The sequence below is a fragment of the Nelumbo lutea genome, chromosome 1 (genome assembly GCF_056320005.1).
Source record: "Nelumbo lutea isolate HS-2025 chromosome 1, American lotus-T2T, whole genome shotgun sequence".
In the NCBI taxonomy this organism is placed as follows: domain Eukaryota; kingdom Viridiplantae; phylum Streptophyta; class Magnoliopsida; order Proteales; family Nelumbonaceae; genus Nelumbo; species Nelumbo lutea.
In genome coordinates this window covers 161,153,096-161,172,066 of record NC_142684.1, presented here as the reverse complement: position 1 = coordinate 161,172,066, position 18,971 = coordinate 161,153,096, and the positions used below count along the sequence as shown (strand labels likewise).

At 37.8% G+C, this 18,971-nt stretch overlaps 1 protein-coding gene across 2 annotated transcripts in view; it reads left to right on the top strand.

The window, feature by feature from the left end:
• Nucleotides 1-333: 333 nt before the first annotated feature.
• The window catches only part of LOC148878769 (serine/threonine protein phosphatase 2A regulatory subunit B''beta-like), a 44,873-nt gene continuing 26,235 nt past the window's right edge, over nt 334-18,971 (top strand). The window contains exons 1-7 of one of the 2 annotated variants that reach the window (XM_088959950.1): nt 334-1,074; nt 7,579-7,821; nt 7,936-8,041; nt 8,739-8,838; nt 13,580-13,685; nt 13,885-13,975; nt 14,122-14,263. In XM_088959950.1, coding sequence (XP_088816076.1) covers nt 925-1,074; nt 7,579-7,821; nt 7,936-8,041; nt 8,739-8,838; nt 13,580-13,685; nt 13,885-13,975; nt 14,122-14,263 — 938 coding nt within the window. In that variant the 5' untranslated portion in view covers nt 334-924. The remainder of the gene's footprint in view (nt 1,075-7,578; nt 7,822-7,935; nt 8,042-8,738; nt 8,839-13,579; nt 13,686-13,884; nt 13,976-14,121; nt 14,264-18,971) is intronic. The other variant, XR_016103831.1, reaches the window with a different exon arrangement.

Here is an 18,971-nt window from a genome sequence, read left to right as displayed (position 1 = left end):
TTTATTCATCAATAATAGATCACCACTACAATTGAATCTGTTTTTTTTTTTCCAATTAAAATTAAATCACTTTAACATTTTTTAAATAAAAGCATCAGTTATAAAAGAGAAAATTTAATGTAAAAATAGTTATTATTAATAAACAAAGTATTGAAATTTACCTATTTTACAAAGCTTTCTTATTCAAATTCCAAATTTAGAGTGAGAGTGAAAAGATGGAAAAATTTAGAAGCCTATCATGCCATAGAAGATGCCTGGTTGGTATAATATACGTAGAAGTATACGTAGGTGCGTGACTCATGTAAACATTTAACAAATTATTGTTTTATAGAGTGGTGCCTCTGGGTAAGTCTTCCGTGAGATGGGTATTTCTTTCTGCTCCCTCTTCCTCTTGACAAGGGTTTCGAGGCTCCGATTTTATTCTCTAAAAAGGGCGACAACCCAGTGAAATCGCATCCGATCTCTGAGACAAATTCCGTGGAGTCGTGTTCATGCGTTCCGCTCTATCTACTTCTTCGGTTTTGATTTTGGAGGGGGATATATTTACAGGGGTTCGTTTTTAATGTATGAAACATCGAAGCAGCAACAAAGGAGGGGACTTTGGGAAGGGTTGAAGATCTAGATTTTGTTTAAGCTTTTGAGCTGGAAATCTGGCGTCTTGAGAAGGGTTTGCCTGGTTTCAATCTGAGGAATGGGTAATTTTACTTTTATGGTGGTGGAGAAAAATGGGTTAAATTTCGAGGAGATACATTGATATCTAAGTCCTTGAATTGTTGGGGTATAGATTTTGAGTTCGAGAAATTAGGTTTAGTTTTTTTTTTTTTTTTTAATTTTTTTCGTGCAGGGTTGTTGATTCAAGAAGGGTTGAGATCTAGGGTTTCTGTATTGGTTTTGCGGTTGTATGATATATAGAATTGTGTTGTGATGGATATGGAACTCGTAGGGGACGCGGCTTCCCTTGACCCAGACTTGCTTCAGCTTCCGGAGGTATCTCCTTTGGCGCTTAAATCGAACCCTCTCCTTGCAGAAGAGCTCTTTTCCCAGTGGCTTGCACTTCCGGAGACCAGTCGACTGGTATTTGCCTTGATATTCTTTTATTTCCTTGAAAAATTTGGCGGGCTATCATGAATTTTGTCTGGCATTGGTTGCCTCTGTCGCATGCCCGTGTCCTAGGCTGTTCTTTGTAATGCCCTTGTTTATTTGTGGTGCTCATTTTTTGTTTCTATGCCATTTAGTCTCTGTTGGCAATGGAATGGATAACTTTTTAGGACGAATAGGGGATAAAGAATGCAATGGCAGCACAGTGATAATGGCATACATCTTAAGGACGGTAAAAAATTGCAAAGCACTATACCAATGCATATCTGCTTCTTTGCTGACTGATACAAAAAGAGAAGAAAAATGCAATTCATTACGAGGAGGATACATCATTGTTGATCTCAACACCCATGAGACAGACATATTGTATCTAAGTTAGAATATTCGTGGACATGATAATCCATTATTTATCATCTTAAGCACCAACTTAACAAAACTATTGCCAATACACGTTCTCTGTTGTCATTGTCCCTTAAGTTCAAGATATTTGATGCTAAGGAATCAACTGTATTTCCTTCTTCTCTTATTCCCTTTTATATTGCAAGCTGATGCAGCTACTGGAATCTGGCATATATATCATAGACTTTTTATGGTGCAAGATGCATACCATCTAGGTACTTTCTTGAGTGTAAGTTTTGTGCAAAGTAACATTTATTTACATGCGTGTCTTTGCTTGTAAAGTCTCACGCCTACAATTCTCAAGAAGGGAAGCCTCATCAAAGGTTTGGAGTATGACTGATTTTGGGCTAATTTTTGTTAAGGGTTTACGTTGTTGCTTTTGATGGTTTTGATCAGGACCATGGGGCCATTATATGTAGATTATGAGAAATCCCCTGTTTGGAGAGGAAATTGTTCAGTCATTCGAACTTTCTAAGACATGTTTTCAGAGTAACATTCAATTAATTAAAAGTTACTTTAAGAAGGTCATTGGATAGTAGTGGGCCTGCATGGGAAATGTCCTTCATATTTCTTATTGGCCAATCCTCAACAACATCATTCATGTAAATATTTTGAATGGAGGTGGCTAGCCTCCTTTGCTTATATCATATGCATTTTATATAAAAATGGTAAAGACAACAAAAGCAACAAAAACAAAAACAATAAATATTTATTTATTTTTTCTAAGGTGGCACATATAGCCTAGGTACTGACTTGCCTTGCCAGGCTAAAATGCCTAGGAAATTGCTTGGTTGCCTTAAGAATATTGGTACCTAGCTTCCCAATCTTTGGTTGGGAAGGTTCTCTCTTTTTTCTTATTTTTTTTTTGATGAATGTTGGGGAGATTCTCCACTGAAGAGTAGTCTTTGCTATTTGGTTATCAAGAACAAATATGGTTTGCACCAAAATGGGTGGGATGCTAGATGGGCTAACAAGATGACTTTGAGTTACCCTTGGAAAACTGTTACTTCTGTCCACTCCCTGCCAGTCAAGTTTTGGGAGAACCCCATGGTGTGGAGGCAGTCTATTGTCATTCAGATGCCAAAAATTATTTTTCTTGCCCATATTAAGAAAATCTTAATTCTCTTGTATGGTCTTCGGTCTTCCTGTTCCCTTTTGGAAGTCCATAGGACTTTGGGTTGAGGAGGGGTTTGGGGATCTTGATTATGCTAAGGTGGCTAGTCTCCTTGAAGCTGTTTTTTCTTTTGACTGTGTGCAGGATTTTAGAGTTTGATTATCTGATTTGTTTGGGACATTATCATCTCTTTTTGAAGTGTTGGATAATGCAGCCACCCTATCTCAACCTTTCATTGTAAAATTATTGTGGTTATTGCCGACCCCGACTAAAATTAAAACCTTTTGCTAGAAAGAAGCTCCTAAGGTTGCCAAAACTAGTGAAATGTGCCAAGGAGTAGGATGGTATCTATCCCTTCATGTGTGTCTCCTTCATAAAAGTAGTTGTTACTAATATTTTGAGTAGTTAGAAATGATTTGAGGGTCCGTAATTTAACGATGGTCGATGGATATGGCATTGGACGGGGTGGAATGGTAGAATGGAATTCATGCATCTGACCTCAACCTTGAATTTCTTGGATAAACATTTATTGTCTCCCAAACCTCCTTTGGAGGTTACAAGAGCAGTGATGTATTTTTTGGTTGGTAGTGAGGCTTTGGTTGGTGTTGGGTACTGGAAATCTGTTTTGATTGGTTGTTGGGCTTGAAGGTTTTTTGGATTTGGGTTGTTTCACTTTGTTTTGTTTGGGACGGGTATCCATGTGAGAGTTAGTTGTTTTTAATATTGATTGGGTGGTGTTGGGTTCTAATGTATTTTCTTTTCGTTGTCTTTTATTTGTGGTGATTCCTCATCATCTAGTTTTCTAATTTGCTCTTGTTCTCAATAAATTTTCTTCTTTATTTATCTTCAGAAAAAAAGGTGGTGGTTTGACACAGATTAGAATACACATGACTAGGTCTAGGGGTGCAAGTCGGGTGGGCTGGGCTGGGTTTAAGTTCAACCCAGGCCTAACCCTAAGAATTGGGCATAAGGCCCAAGCCCTCCTTTAAGTCTCTAGTTTCCTCTTCCTCCCCCCTCCCTCCCTATTAAAGGGATTTGGTGCTCCCCAATTCCACCCAAGGTCAGTGCTTTCTGCTTGGAAGTTGTCCATGGCTGCACCAATATTTGTGACTTGCTTCAGAGGAAAAGACCAAATTGGTCCTTGTCCCCCAGTTGGTGTGTTTTATGCAAGTTGAATGGCGATGCTGCTTTTCATCTCTTAATCTCATGCCATTTTGTTTGTTGTATCTAGGAATGGTTTCTTTCTCTTTTTGGTTGCAGATGGCTCCCCCTGCTAGTCTGGAGAGGTTGTTTATCCCTTCTGTGTTGAGGTGCACAAAAAAGGAGTGGCGGTATTATGTGGAGATGTACAAGAGCAGCTGCGGTCTGGACAGTTTGGGAAGAAAGAAATACAATAATCTTTGGAGGGAAGGAGAGAAGTAAGGAGACAGTGATAGAGATCATTACTTTTAGAGTTGCTCAATGGGTTAAGACCTTGGATTTTTTTTTTTTTGGATTTTAAGGTGTAGGACTTTTCAGGAGCTGAGGGGCTATAGCTGACTCTTCCTCTAGGAAACAAAAATGTTCAGAGGTTTGGTCACCCCAGGGGGAAGGTTAGGTGAAGTTGAATTTTGATGGTAGCAGTGCAGGTCATCCGGGCCCCTCAGGAATTGGAGGGGTGTTTAGAGATGATGATGGTACTATATGTGCTTTGTTTTCAGGCCCAATTGAACAAGGTGGCTCAGTAAGAGCTGAATTCCTAGCAGCAGTATTTGGGATTGAGAAAGCCAAGGAATTGGGAGTTGGTTGGCTGATCATTGAAGGTGACTCAAAGATTGTGGTGGGTTGGCTGGAAAAAAGGTGTAGAGGTCCTGTGAGCTGGCAGTTTCAAAATGAATTCAGGTCATCAGGTGCTTTAATTGGCTTTCAAAAGGTATAAATGTTCAAATCAGATGGATCACAAGAGCTGCTAACAGTTTGGGAGATAGTTTAGCTAAGCAAGGAGTTCAGAGACAACAGATGTTTTGGGTACAGTTGTAATTCCTTGGAGGTTAAGTCTGTAATGGGGTTGCTTTCTTTTCTTAACTTCTGGTTGTATCCTGTATCTTTTCATCTTTAATTAAATTCTGTTTTCTGGGTTGCTGATAAAAAAGAAAAAAGAAAAGACCAGAGGGATGCCAACTTTACCGTTGTATATACCTATTCTTTTCTCAAATCAATAAAAGTTTCAGTTACCAGATAAAAAATTTGCAGCCTTTATAGAAGAGAAGAAATGATGCATTGACTTTACCTTAATTCAAATATTTCACTGACTATACCTTTCAATTGGGAATGAAGAACATGAGGACATGAGAAGTAGGGAGGAGAAAATCTCCATTGGCAATGATAATATGGAAAGAAGAATATACTCTAATCAAGTAACAGGGGATTCTTCTTTTCTCTCATGCTTTCTGTGCACATGGTAAGGCAGTCCTTTTTCTGGGTAACAGGGCATGCGGCCTACTGCAATGGAATTATTTTACTGCAAACTCATATTTATACAAGTAGAATGGATACCAATGTCTTTGTCATGTGGATTTACTAGGTGAGGTCCAATTTCTAGAAGAGAAAATCACTGATTCTCTTGTGAAGATTAGGCCAGGTCTCACTCTCTTCTTCAAATAATATTGTTAAATCTCTCTCTTTGGCTCCTGTTTCTCCCAATAGTACTTTTTTGTGGGGTGCTTCAGCTTGTTGATTGGATAGGTGAAAATGTAAATTTGTCTGATTTGTACAATTCTGACGTGGGATCTGACAAGTTGGTTGCAAGTCAACTTTTGAATCCCACCCTCAAGGCTTACAAAAAAAGAATCCCGTCTTATATTGGGGTATCCACGCAATAGCTACTGGTATAAGTATCATCTTTCCATGGCAAGGAATCACCATCATCATTTTCCTTGATAAGCGGTATCATCTTTTTGGGAGAAGGTAAAATATTTCATTATGTTGATAACACAAAACATATACAAAGCCCTGCTGCCCTGCACAAGAAGGTACTGGGCAGGGCAAGTATTTTCTTTGTACAAACAAAAAATCCCATTTCAATCAACTGGATACAAAAAGGTTACTGGAATAAAAAAGAGTTATAAGGTGTATTCTTGAACATCCTGTGTGCTGCTGCCCATGAGTATATTCTTTTTATTTTTCCTTTTTTTTTGATCATCACACCCAAGAGTATATTCTTCCTCAACAACCTTTTAAGACTGTCTACTGTGCTGACTTTATTTTCAAAAAGCCTCCTATTTCCCTCTGTCCAGATTGACCGCGCCACTTCTGCTGGAACTACCCATAAAAACTTCCTTTCCTAGACAAACCACACAGATTCCAGCTCAAAAAAAATGTCAACAGAACTTTTGGAAAACCAAACCGTGCTCAAACAGCCTCAAAGACTTCAATCACAGTTCCCTTGAACTCGCAATGCATGAAAGATATTCTACCTCAGAATTTTCATTATCCCAACTAAGCCCTGTCCCAACTATATGGGGTTGGCTACATGACTCCTGTTTTTGCCATTCTGTTCTGTTCAGTGCCATATCCATTGTTAAATTATGGGCACTTATATCTTTTCTTTCTCAGGAGAGCTGTGCATCATGCCTTATCTGTCATGAAGATGTCAAATCATAAAAGGGGACTTCATTCATATACTGGGGTTTAAGTGGTGTTTTGTCTTGTCCTTTCATGATAAGAGGTCTGTAGTGGACAGGACTGCAAAGGTAATATCTGCTTTTGTAGGGTACTCCAAAAAATGTGCCTATGCTTGACTTAAGTCAAACTTAAAGATGGTTTTCAACTTTGATTTGGCTCGAAGTCTACACCTCATTGGTCAATTAGAAGTTCTTTTTTTGTTTGGTTAGCAACAAGCAGCTTCATTAATAAACCAGCGAAGAGTATAGAATAGAGAGTATAACATGTTGAATGACTAGACCCTTCCATGGCTGACTATATGCTAAAATACAATAATAAAAGGGCCATGAGTCCCTATTCTAGACCCCTCTTTCCCCCCTCAAAAAAGAAAAAAAAAAGAAAAAAAAAAGAAAAAGAAAGAAAAAAAAAGAAAAAGAAAGAAAAAAAAAGAAAAATCTGTTCCAAAACCATTTACTAAATTGCTGATCCAAGTGAATGAGATACGCCAAGGTCTCTCTTCCCATGATTCACCCATGATCCAACTGATAACTACCTGAGAATTACCTGCACTTGTAGCCTTTGTATACCAAGGAGTGCATTGATCCCAACTCCTGCAAATTGAGATCTCTTTTTCGGTAAACATAGAGGATTATTCATTCCCCTATATACAAGTAACATGTCTCAACATTTAGTTTTGACAATTTACAGTTGTTTGAATATTATAGTCTAGTATAAAAGCTTCTTCCTTGACATTGGACACTAAAATTACATCTTGGATTCTAATTTTCCTTTTGTGATAATAAAGGAGAACATGAATCAAATAAAAGAATTGTAGCATGCTTATGGTATCGAGAAAAGATACCTACATACTAAATGTAGATAGGTGAAATGCTTAAGTGATTGTCTAGGTTCTTGTGGCTCTATAGATTCATAATAAGATAAGTGAGACACTTGCTTGGACTCATAGATCAGCCAATAATCTGGCTGATGCTCTGATCAGACGAGGAGTACAAAAGAAATCCTTTGTTTTGGGGAGGTTCACCTGGGGGTCAGATTGCATTATGTAGAAAGAAACGGAATATAGAGACTCACAGAGTGGTATCAAGGTGCTAGACTAAAACTGTGAAAAGGAGTGCTGGGCATGTTTCATATTTTGTATAGTTCTCTTAACACAATTAATAAAATTTTGATTTTTCATCAATAAAAAATTGTAAATGTTGCTCTAACTTGATGGGATTGATTTCACTGGCAGATAGTGGGGAAAAAGGTACTGATGATGTTTATTAAGAATTTTCTTATTTGAAAGATTTTTGTGAATCGTGCAGGTAAAATCTTTGCTTGATGATGTGAAGGCGGGTGCTGCCTTAAATGTCCCTGGCAGTTGTACTAGTCCAAATGCTGCTGCAAGCAATTCATTGCCTTCCATGTTTCCTGCTGGAAGTGCACCTCCACTTTCACCAAGAAGCACATCAGGTTCACCACGTGTCATGAAACAGAGGACAGGGCCTTCTTCTTTTGGTTCTCCACTAAAATTAGTCAGTGAGCCAGTGAGAGAAGTTATTCCTCAGGTAATGATCGACTCTGGATGGGGATACTGGTTTATTCTGTGCTTAAGCTTGGAAGGACTGGATTTCACAGCATTTAGGAGATGAGTTTTGATGGAGCACTTAAAATGATTGCAGTTCTACTTTAAGAATGGCCGGCCTCCTCCGAAAGAACTGAAAGAGCAATGCTTGTCTAGAATTGATCAGCTTTTTTCTGGTCACATGGATGGACTGCAGGTTCATGGTGAGTCGTATGTTTTAGTGGTCTGGTCTTTATTTTTTTATTGGCAACTATTAGAATTTTATTCATTGAATAAATCTGTCTATGGCCTCTCTTGATGTATGTTTTCTTTAATAGAATTACTTTACCTCTTTTTCAAAAAAAAAAAAAGAATAATTATGCATGGCTGGTATCAGCTACCTGTTAGAGAATAAAAACCCATTCATGGACCTCACCTAACGGCTTGAGTTTTTAGGTTGAACGGTTTCTTGAGATGGTATCATAGCCTGTTTGATCAAATGGTCTAGTGTTTGATCCTCATCGCCCCCATTATAATTAATTAAATTTAAGCACAAGGTATGGGCCTGTGCTTGTCCATGCTTGAAGCCCAATGATGGGCTTTCATGTGAGGGGGTGTGTTAGAGAATAAAAACATATTCATGGACCTCACCTAACAGCTTAAGTTTTTAGGTTGAACAGTTCCTTGAGATGGCGAGGTCCATGAATAGGTTTTTAATCTGTAACATTACCTAGCCCAGTCCCTTGTTTTTTACATTTCTTCTACATGCACAAGACCCCTAAACAATCAGCATCTTGATTGTTTCCCCTCCCCTGCTAAGAGCATGGTAAATTCAGATATTTTTGAATTTTTTTGGGGTGTGAATTTTGGCTATTTTTTTTTCCTGATGTGGGATAAGCTTTCCATATTTTGTAATGGCAGAGTTCAAGGCAGTTACAAAGGAAATATGCAAGCTACCATCATTTTTTTCCAGTGCTCTTTTCAGAAAGATTGACACTGGTTGCATTGGGATTGTGACAAGGTAATTCTGTTATTGTTAAAAGAACAAGTCTCACATCAATGGATTTGTGAGTCAAAGAAAGATATTTTAATTATCTGCTTGAATAGGAAATGACATAATCTTGATAGTGTTTGTTTCACTTACATAGTTGCTCTTTTTTGGGTGAACCCATTGCTGCTCAATTTTGCCACCTAGAGTTCAATTTTGTTGGTGGTGGAGTGGGTGATTAACATCGTGAAAGAGTTCAGTATGTTATTTTTTTTTTTTTTTGCATTTGGTAATTGAAATGTTTTTTTTTTTTAATCTAATCAGTAACCATAGTTTTCAAGGCACCAAGGCGAGGCTAGGTGACGGGGGCATCTTGTCGCCTAGTCGCCTTAGTAATGGATTTTTATAAGTAAAAAACTTATATCCTAGGGTAGTTCCCTAGGTTACATAACCATATTTCCTTAATAGTTAGCCATAATTTTCATAAGAAAAGTATAAACTTCATGTAAAGTATAGAAAATCAACATATTCATGAGAAGAAAAAGAGGAAAGTAAAGAAAATTCGAAAAATATAGGGCTGGACCCCAATTTTTGGTGTAGGAAAAGAAGAATATAGGTGGAAGAAGAAGAAGAAGAAGAAGAAGAAGAAGTGTTGCTCTTCCTTACTTATTGGTTCAGGTTTTGAAGTCTTTGAGGGTTCAATACAGCATTTAGCAATGCCTGTGTTGATTAAACCTTGGAAAATAAGAAAATAACAAAAAGAAATTAGTAAAAAACACACAAAGAGCATTGTAGGAACAGGCTGTTTGGGTATTACTGCATCTATCATTTGAAGGTTTAGTCAAAAGAAGATGGAGGTTAGCGTGACTTCAAAGAGGAGTGCTTTTGGACGTCTAAGTTTGCTGAAAAGGAGTTTAGTGGGTTGATTTGTCAATTTGGACCTAGACGAAGAAGTTGTGAAGAAGTGGGCAATCGCAGTATGGAGACCTACTAACTCCTTTCAAGTAAGGAAAATGAATGCTGGTTTCTTCCTATTCATTTTCGAAAACAAGGTGTATGAAACCATGATACGTAGAGTCGTAGACAATCTCAGGTCCATTCTCCTGAACTGAGGATTGAGAGATGGAATCCATTAGTTGGAGCTCTCAAAGATTTGGGTCCGATGAGTCCGGTGTGGATAAACATTTACGACATTCCTCTACGTGCATGGGGTTCCTAGACGTCTGAAACAATGGGAGAAGCTTGTAGGAGATTTGGGTCTGTTGATCCTAGAACTAGTTCGTGGAAGAATCTGGTTTGTGCACACGTTCTGGTTGAAGTGGAAGAAGTTCATCGTTGTCGTTACGGTTCGCTAGAGAGATTTTTGATATGAGACTTGTTGTTGAGGGATCTTATCCATTAAGGTGGGTTCTAAATATGGGAGTTTGGGGAAAGGCGAGGGAGGAAGCTTCTTTGGTTCCTGCTGAGAAGAAGAGGAAGGTGAATGATTAGTTTAATCGGTTCAGTCTAGAGGTTGAAGATGATGGTATGTTTGGAATTTTGGAAAAGGTCCTCACTAACGGATGTGGTAAGTTGGGTCTTGAGCTTTGCGGTAGCAATTGGAAGTTTAAAAATCAAGAAGGGATTATTAAGAGGGCCGGCCCCAAGATAGACCTGCAACCCTTAGATCCTACTGAGGTTGGAAGGGTGAGACACGTGGAGGGACAGAAGTTTAATTGTGTGGCGCTGGTGAAGGATTTTAAGACAGTGGCCTTTAAAGGATAGTGAGAGATGGGGGTCCAACCTGAGGTGGGCCTAGAAATTGTCGAAGGGGCAAGTGAAAAGATAATTGCCGAAGCAGCGCCAGGTGGGGTCCATTTACCTAATTCTGACACGGTAGGGGGTCCGTCTCGTTGTAAGTTGAGGATTGGAAAAGAGGGGGGCCCAATTACTTTGATCCCAATGGTTGCTGAGTCACCTCAAGATGTGGGCCCAGGTAGGAAGGATGGTGTCTTTGAGAATTTAGGTTCTCCCGATTTGGCATTTGTGCAAAAGGGGATCCTTTTATGGATTATAACCCTTATCTATCATTGTCGTCCTACTTCATCCAGTCAGTTCATCTGAAGACGTTGAGCCCAAAAGAAGGCTGGAATGAAGTTAAGGTTTTGAATACTGGCTGCTTTGATAGTCGGTTTAGGAAAGGTAAAAAAGACAAGAGGATGATCTTAGGCCTCAACAGATCAAGATTTAGAAGGTTCAGGATGTTTGGAAGGTCTATCGTGTCGGAGGCTGGGAAGAGAAGGGAGGTGATTGCCAGGTATGATAAATACGGAAATAAGGGTTTGTGGTTGGAGGAGCAGGGGCTAGTGTTGTTGATGATCAGGCCTCTTTGATGGAGAGTGGTGTCTGCTGCTGCTCATAGGCTGATATTGTGCTTGTGGGTTTGTTCCCCTTCCAAATGCAGATGTGATTTCGGAAGATTCTGGTTATGAAATCAAAATCCCAGTTTCTTTGGGTACTGTGGAGGTTGGTTCCAAGGGGTTGGGGAAGTCGGAGGAGGTTTTGAAAGCGGTTGGGAATGGAATCACTAATTCAGATGTTGATTCTGAGGCTGTAACTGTGACCACAGAAGAGGAGATTACAGATGGTGGCGCCATTGTTGGCGGTGAGGAGGAGAGTCATTTGGAAGACAATCATTGCTTTAAGGAAGTGAAGGTTGGGAGGCTGGATGTAGATCTGGGTCGAAGAAGCAACTTCGAGGAGGAGGAGGAGGAGGCATCTTCTGAGGTGACTGTCAAAAAACCATGTAGTTTAAGAATTCGTAATGTCGTGCATGTGACAAAAATCTTTTCAAGGTTGAAGCTTGGTCTTGTTGGAACAGGACCACCAAAGAATTATAAATGGGTCTATAGGAGAAAAGGTGCGAAAGGTAGTGGGTCTGCTGAACCTGATCTTAAGGGGTCGATGATGCAGGCTAAATTCTCGGGTTCCCATTTGAGGAAAGAACAACAAGAAGACAAGGTGAGTGTTAATGATGGTCCTGTTGCTGAAGAGATTTTGTTGTTACAATCTGGTGCGGATAAGGAGGGTGTTTCTGGCTGTGTGCCTCTCCAGAAATTAGTGGAAAGAGAGGTCACAGTTGATGAGGACAGGAATAGAGAGGAAGAGCAGAACAGATATAAAAGGACCAAGAAGTCAAGGAAATAGTTCAAAATGGGAAGGTGAATATTAATAAATTGGTGGAGAGGGAGGTTGAGATAGGAAAGTCTCTTGGTTTAGTTTTTTGGGGAGGAGAAGGATTCACGAAAATAGCATTTGAGAAGTACGAAAAAAAGAAAAGAGAAGGGAAGAATACCTAGAAAAAATCAAGGGGTGGGATGAGGAAGGGGGAGAAGAGGAGGGGCTGGATGAAATTGAGTGAACTCGGGGTTGGTGGGAAGACAGGGAGGGGGGGGAGTAAGATGAGGTTTCTTAGCTGGATTGTGAGGGGTTTGAGAGAAGGTAAGAGATTAGGAGGGAGGAGAATCGGTGGAGCATTGAAATTTTGATTGTAGGAGTGGGTGTTTTGATGGCAGTTTGGGCTCTCTGTCTTCCTGAGTTTGTTCAAGTCAACGAGTCTGATCTGTTTGAGAATTTCTGGAGTTCTTTGGAGTTGAATCCTTGTAATTTGATTCTTTTCAGTGTCATTTTTGTTTTGTAGTTGGTTTGTCAACTAGACAACCATCTTCTTGAGTTATACGGCGTTTTTTTTTATGTTTAATGAATTTTCCATTGATCTTTCGAAACACACACACAAAATGAACATTTTAGTTTAATAATGTCTATTTTATAATTATAATCTCAAACAATTAGGAATATGATAGCATTTTATAACACAATGTACAAAGCTACTTGTCAATTAGGTGAGGCGAGCCTCCAATGGCGTCTCGTTGCCTAGGCACCCACCTATAGATGTCGTCTTGGCAACTATGTCAGTAACTGAGATTTTACTAACAATAAAAGATGATGGGAAATAGTTTCAAACAATAAAATGTTAATGCGCTGCAAAACATGATAGAGTGCAAATGTACAATAAGAACCTGCTAATATGACTTAGGGAATCATGACTCCCTTTTACTCATCTGGGAAAAAGAACTGAGGAAAATCAGAATGTAAAGACGCCTTGAACAATTAAACTATAAGGCCCTGAAAAATCATAAAGAAAAAACAGACATATTTACTAACAAAACTGCTTTAATCCGGGGTTCCAAGGTGATGCTGAAACAAAATATAACAAAATAAATCCATACCATGTTCTCCCTAGTTCAAAACCTCATCAAAAGTCAACCTTCCTCAATAGTTAATAGGTTTGTGGTGCTGCTGGAGGTTTCCTTTTTTCTTTTCTTAGGGGAGCATTATTTCTGTTCTCAAACCTTGGTCAGAAACAAACTATTTCTATTTCTTTCATTTTCTAGGTTATTTAAGAAATACATAGATTATTAGATATGCCCTGGCTAAAATATTGCTTATATAGAAAATTAGACTGATTAATTAATTTAATTGTCTGATGTAGCCAATATTTACAGTTTCTTCTCTACTTGAGAAGTACCTTTTACAGTTCAATTAAATTCAGTGAAAATCACATCGTTATATTCTTCTATCCATCTCTGAATTTAACGGGCTTACTAGGAAAAAATAGGTGTTACTTTTGGGTGTCAACTGTTAGGTGACAAGCTTTCTTTAAATTGCTGTTGGTTGATTTTGTCTTCATAGAAGTATTAGAAGTATTGACTGCACCCGCCTGATATTTTTGTAGGGATACATTAGTTGATTATTGGGTCAATGACAATATGCTGACAATGGACATAGCAACCCAGATATTTACCATCTTAAAGCAACCAGATCGCAAATATCTTACTCAGGTTCTTTTTTCTGTTTCCTTGAATTTATACATTGCACCAACAATAGTTCTTTGTCATATAGTGAGCTTGGAACTGTCTGCTTCAGTACATAAGCTTCCTTTGGATCAGATCTTTTTTTGTTTTCAAGCACTGATTTTGATGTTTTTTTAATTAGGGCATTATCTCTGCTGTTCTGTAAATCTATTCATCTTGATTGCAGGATGATTTTAAACCAGTTCTTAGAGAACTTTTGGCATCTCATCCAGGGTTGGAGTTCTTACAAAGCACACCTGAGTTTCAGGAAAGATATGGTATGTTTGTTAATTTGTTGATGCGTTCTGACTTCTGAGTTGTTAGAAAAAAAAATTAAGCCCTAATATACCTTATTACCTTCCTTTCTCATGCATTTGTGATTCTTATGATGAATTTTAATCTCAATTTCTGTTGCTATGATCAGCTGAAACTGTTATATACAGAATATTTTACTACATAAATAGGTCAGGAAATGGCCAACTTACCCTCAGGGAGCTGAAACGTGGGAACCTGATTGCTGCAATGCAACATGTAGATGAGGAGGAGGATATTAACAAAGTTTTGAGGTAAGCATGTTATCTGAAAATTTCCTGACTTATTTACACTATGAAAGATACTATGTTGTGAGGGTTTTCATATTATTTGGTTATCCTTTTGCACGTTTCAACATACTTGGGTCTGTTACTTTGAGTGCTTGTGAGAGTAACATCTACTGACATTGCTTTTGAGATTTACCAGTTTGTGTTAATTGCTCTCATGTGTGGATGGAAGTTATTATTTTTTTCCCAACCATCTAATTATATAGTATGATGGAGATGCCCTTATTAAGACTTACATGTGCAGGTGCAAAATATTAAGTGGTGAATACGAGCCTTAAGATGGGTTTAACATTTTGTTTCAAGATGGCTGAGGTTGAGCCTTTGGATGGGACATTATTTAGGGTACACTGGGCCCACATCCAGCTAATCCATGAATTGGGACAAATATTACTTAAATCTGTCAAGTACCCCACCTCCAGTATTTAGAATATAATGTTTTTAAAATTTATTAGATATGCACGGATTTGTTTAGATAACCTTTAGGTTTCCTAGGATTATTCTTGGTCTTTATTTAGAATAATCTTTAGATAAATCTTTATGATTTTTATTATGCGTTATGCAATGGTAAAATTTTGATCTAACAAGCATGGGAACATGTTGAGTCTGAGAATGGTGGCTTCATACAAAAAATGATTGGGTTTGGGTAATGACTACTCTCCAAAACTGGAACTTGGGGAGATACCAAAGGGATTTTCTTGTAAGCTTTACATTTACCACTATAATTCTCCTTTTAGACGATGTGGAATTGGTTTCTAATTTGCAAGCATTTTCTCTTTGGTGCAACTCCATGCATCAATTATGAGATCTACAAGGTTTTCTTGTTCATGAATAATGAGAATTGAGTTGTTGTGTAAGATTAGAGGTTGGCCTTCTCAAAAAGTACTCCTCCTATTCTAAAGAAGTGAGTCTTCTAAAGTATTGTTTCTTTGTTTATGTTCATTTTCTGTTTCTCTTAAATGTGTTAACTATAGCTTGGTTTTCTTTCGATCCTAAACTTCTAGGTACCCTTGTTGATATGATAGCACATTAGGTATGCCATCAATTTCACCCAATTTTCATATGTTTAAGTGTAGTTGCCAAACCCTTGTGGATATGGATCCTAAGCACAACAAAGAGAAAGGGAGAGGGGTGGATGGTGGTTTTACAAGGGAGTAGGCTCTAGGGAATGAAGCAGTGCTTTCAACCCGCTTTTGACCCGACCTAAGGTTGGGTGACGATTCAAATTGATAATGTTTTATGTTTTTAGCTTTTTATATGAAATTTATACTCATTTGGATGATTTATAGTGTTAATAGTTAGTGTACATGCTTGCTAGTTAGCACACAAAACCAATAAAATAGCTTAGAAAAGCATAGGAAAAGTAAAAACTCAAGAGAACTAGCATTTTAAAATTCCAACACCTATGGTTAATTCATTACTTCTTTTTTCCTTTCTTTCATTGAGGACTTAAGCTGTCTTTGGAAGACAAGAGTGTTTGTCTTCCTTGATGTAACTATTCCTCTCATATTTCAATGAAATTTATGAAGTTGTTATTGATAAAAAAATGTCCATAAGTATGCCACTAATCAACTAAAAAGTACAAATTACAAATAGAGAAAAAATTAAATTAGAGAATACAAATTCAAAGATAACAATACAAAAAAAATTAATGAATTAACCATAAGATTCTAGAGGTAGATATTATTTGGTTGTTTTGTTTCCTATTGTCTAATTGCCATTTCCTTAGAAAATGCACCATGGGCATGCTTATAATCTTCCATTTGATGGGAGATCTTATCTTGAATTTAAATCTCAGTCACAATCCTTTCAATACAATCTATAAAGCCCATCTTAAACTTCCCACTTGATGCTTTATCATCGGCTTTAGCTTTATAAAAGAGGGCTGGGTTGAGGAAGAAATCAGCAAGGTGCAAAGGATGTTGCATCATATTATTCCAATGCCTGCCAAAAATTTCCAAAATGGGCTTATATTCTTTCTTTCCCACCAAAATTTGCTTTTATCTTTTGTCTTGCTCGTTCCATTTCAAAGTAGAAGTACCCCATTGCAGGTTTTTTTATCACCATCAACCAACTGTAAGACCTCCACAATTAGTTGGGAAGCTAAAAGGGAAATCCTTACATTTTTCCAAAATGTAACAGAAAGAATGGTAGTTGAAACTCTTAAACCCTCTAGTTTGTTTGCCCATTTACTTTTATTCCACACATAACTAACAAATAAAGAACGCAATGGCTCTTTGAAGGTGAATAGGTTTTGCAAAGTAAAAAATGATGTGGCAAACCTTGTAACAACACATCTAACAAGATCCCTTCCATGTGTTTTCTCCCTCATATAAGCAAGGAGAAGAGGATGTCTGTAGATAGAGGCCATCACCTATCTTGCCTTGGTAATGCAACTCTTAGTAGTAGACTTCAATCCTCCAACCTCCTTCAACATGAGGTCCAAACAATGAACAGTGCAAGAAGTCCAAAATAAGTTCTTTCTCTTTATCTTCAAAAGGTCACCTACAAGAATATAAGTAACCACTTGCACCACATGTTCTTCTCCTATTTCCTCAACAACCTTATCAAGCAATTCATACAAGTAAGCTGCATTGTGGATTTCATTGGAGGCATCAATTGATTTCAAGAAGGTACCTTTAGGAGAATTCACCCAAAAGTTTATCAATCTTTGCCTCTTATTTGTCCATCCATTAGACATACTAGTGCAACCATAAGTTCTCCAAGAGGCCTCATACTTCTTGCAAAGCAACTTTGTTTTCTCAACGTCCCCTTTCAAGGGTGGCTCTCTTAGCTCATGGTAACTTGGAGGTTTGTACTTAGACCCAAATTGTGTAATTGCTTCCACCATAATATCAAAACTCTTCAACTTTACTGTGTTGAAGGGTATTTCAACTTGATAAAACCACTTTGCGACATATTCATTCACCTATTTTCTTTCTTATTTTTCAATCAGCTTTCTATGCTTGTTTGCATCAAGTGTCCCTTGTGCCTTACCTCTACCACTTCTTCTGGACTTGGCCTCACAAAAGCATCCATGGGTCCTCTAACATTTTCCTTCTTTGTTTTTTTGTGAGAATGGGGTTTAATGGTTGCGCATTCCTACTAGTTGAAATGGAGCCACCTACTTCCGTAGGTTGGTTACTTTCATGGTGAAAATTTCCTCTCAGAAACCATTCACTCCCATGACCCACAAGTGTCCTCCATTGTGAAATCATCTAACGATTTATTCCTCTTATTTTTGCATATGCATTTGCATTTCCTTTGCAGTACTCGTTGTTTTTGGGCACTTGGTAACATCCCCAAATCCTCCAATTAAATGTTGTTTTATTCTCTTAATTCGTCATTTGAGAATCTTTCCACACAAGGAACATGTAAAAATATTTTTGTCCTCTAAATCATGCCAATATGCATATTTCCATGCTGGATCTTTTGACTGAGCTTTATTCTTAGTGTTAGAAGTGTTTTGGTTTCCCTCATTTGCCATTATCTAATGAAAATAAAATCAAATACTAATGGGCAATGAGTCAATGAAAACAACAAATTAACTTAATTAACATACACAAATAAACAAATAATGAACATAAAAGGGAACACATTTCTGATTCACTAATGATAAATGATACATCATAGATCATACACGAAGGCATGAACAAAATCTGATTGACATTCACTAAATCTGATTCACATCCACTTTCCACTAACACTAATGATATTAAAAAGGCTAATTAAGTAAAAAATTTATGGACGAACATACGAACATAATACACAAAAAACTGATACAAAATAAATTGATTTCATTCTAATAATAGCCCCTGTTTTTTCACACAAAAATGAACAAAAAACAACAAAAAACTGATACAAAATAAATTGATTTCATTCTAATAACAGCTCCTATTTTTTCACACAACAATGAACTAAAAACTGGTATAAAATAAATTGATTTCACACCTATTTTCTAATGGAACAGCCACTTTTTTCACACAACAAATGAACAAAAAACAGATACAAAATAAATCGATTTCCTTCTAATGGAACAGCCCCTCACACAACAATGAACAAAAAACTAATACAAAATTGATTCCTTGTGGCTTTGAGAAAGGGGATGAGAAGATAACAGGTGAAGAGTCCTTGAGGACAATGAAGGGAAAGAAGGGAATGAAGGGAAAGAAAAACAAAAAGATCAGAAGTGGAGCGATTAATTTCGGATATTGAGGGGGACATTGGATTTAGTGGGAGAGGGGAGAGAAGGAAGAGTTCCAAGTAGTGGGGGAGAGTGACTGAAATTAGTCTTCTATATGTGTTGCCAATGAAAATAGTTAGTTGGAATGTGAGGGGGCTTGGAAGTGCTAGCAAAAGAAGGCTAATAAAGGATTTGTTGAGAAGAGAAAAGCCTGAGATGGATTTATTCACCCGCTTTGAGAAAGGGGAAACTAAGTTACCAGAGTTAGGTGGAAGGTGGGTAAGAAGTGTTTGGAAGATTAGAGGAGTGAGATGGACTTATGCACCCGCTTGGGGTGCCTCGGGGGGACTAGTCACTTTCTGGAAAGAGGATGTGGTGGAAGCTCTGGAGGAATTAATAGGCAATTTCTCAATTTCTTTGAAACTTAGGAACCTGGAGGATGGCTTTGTGTGGGTGCTAACAAATGTGTATGGGCCCAACAACTATAGAGAGAGA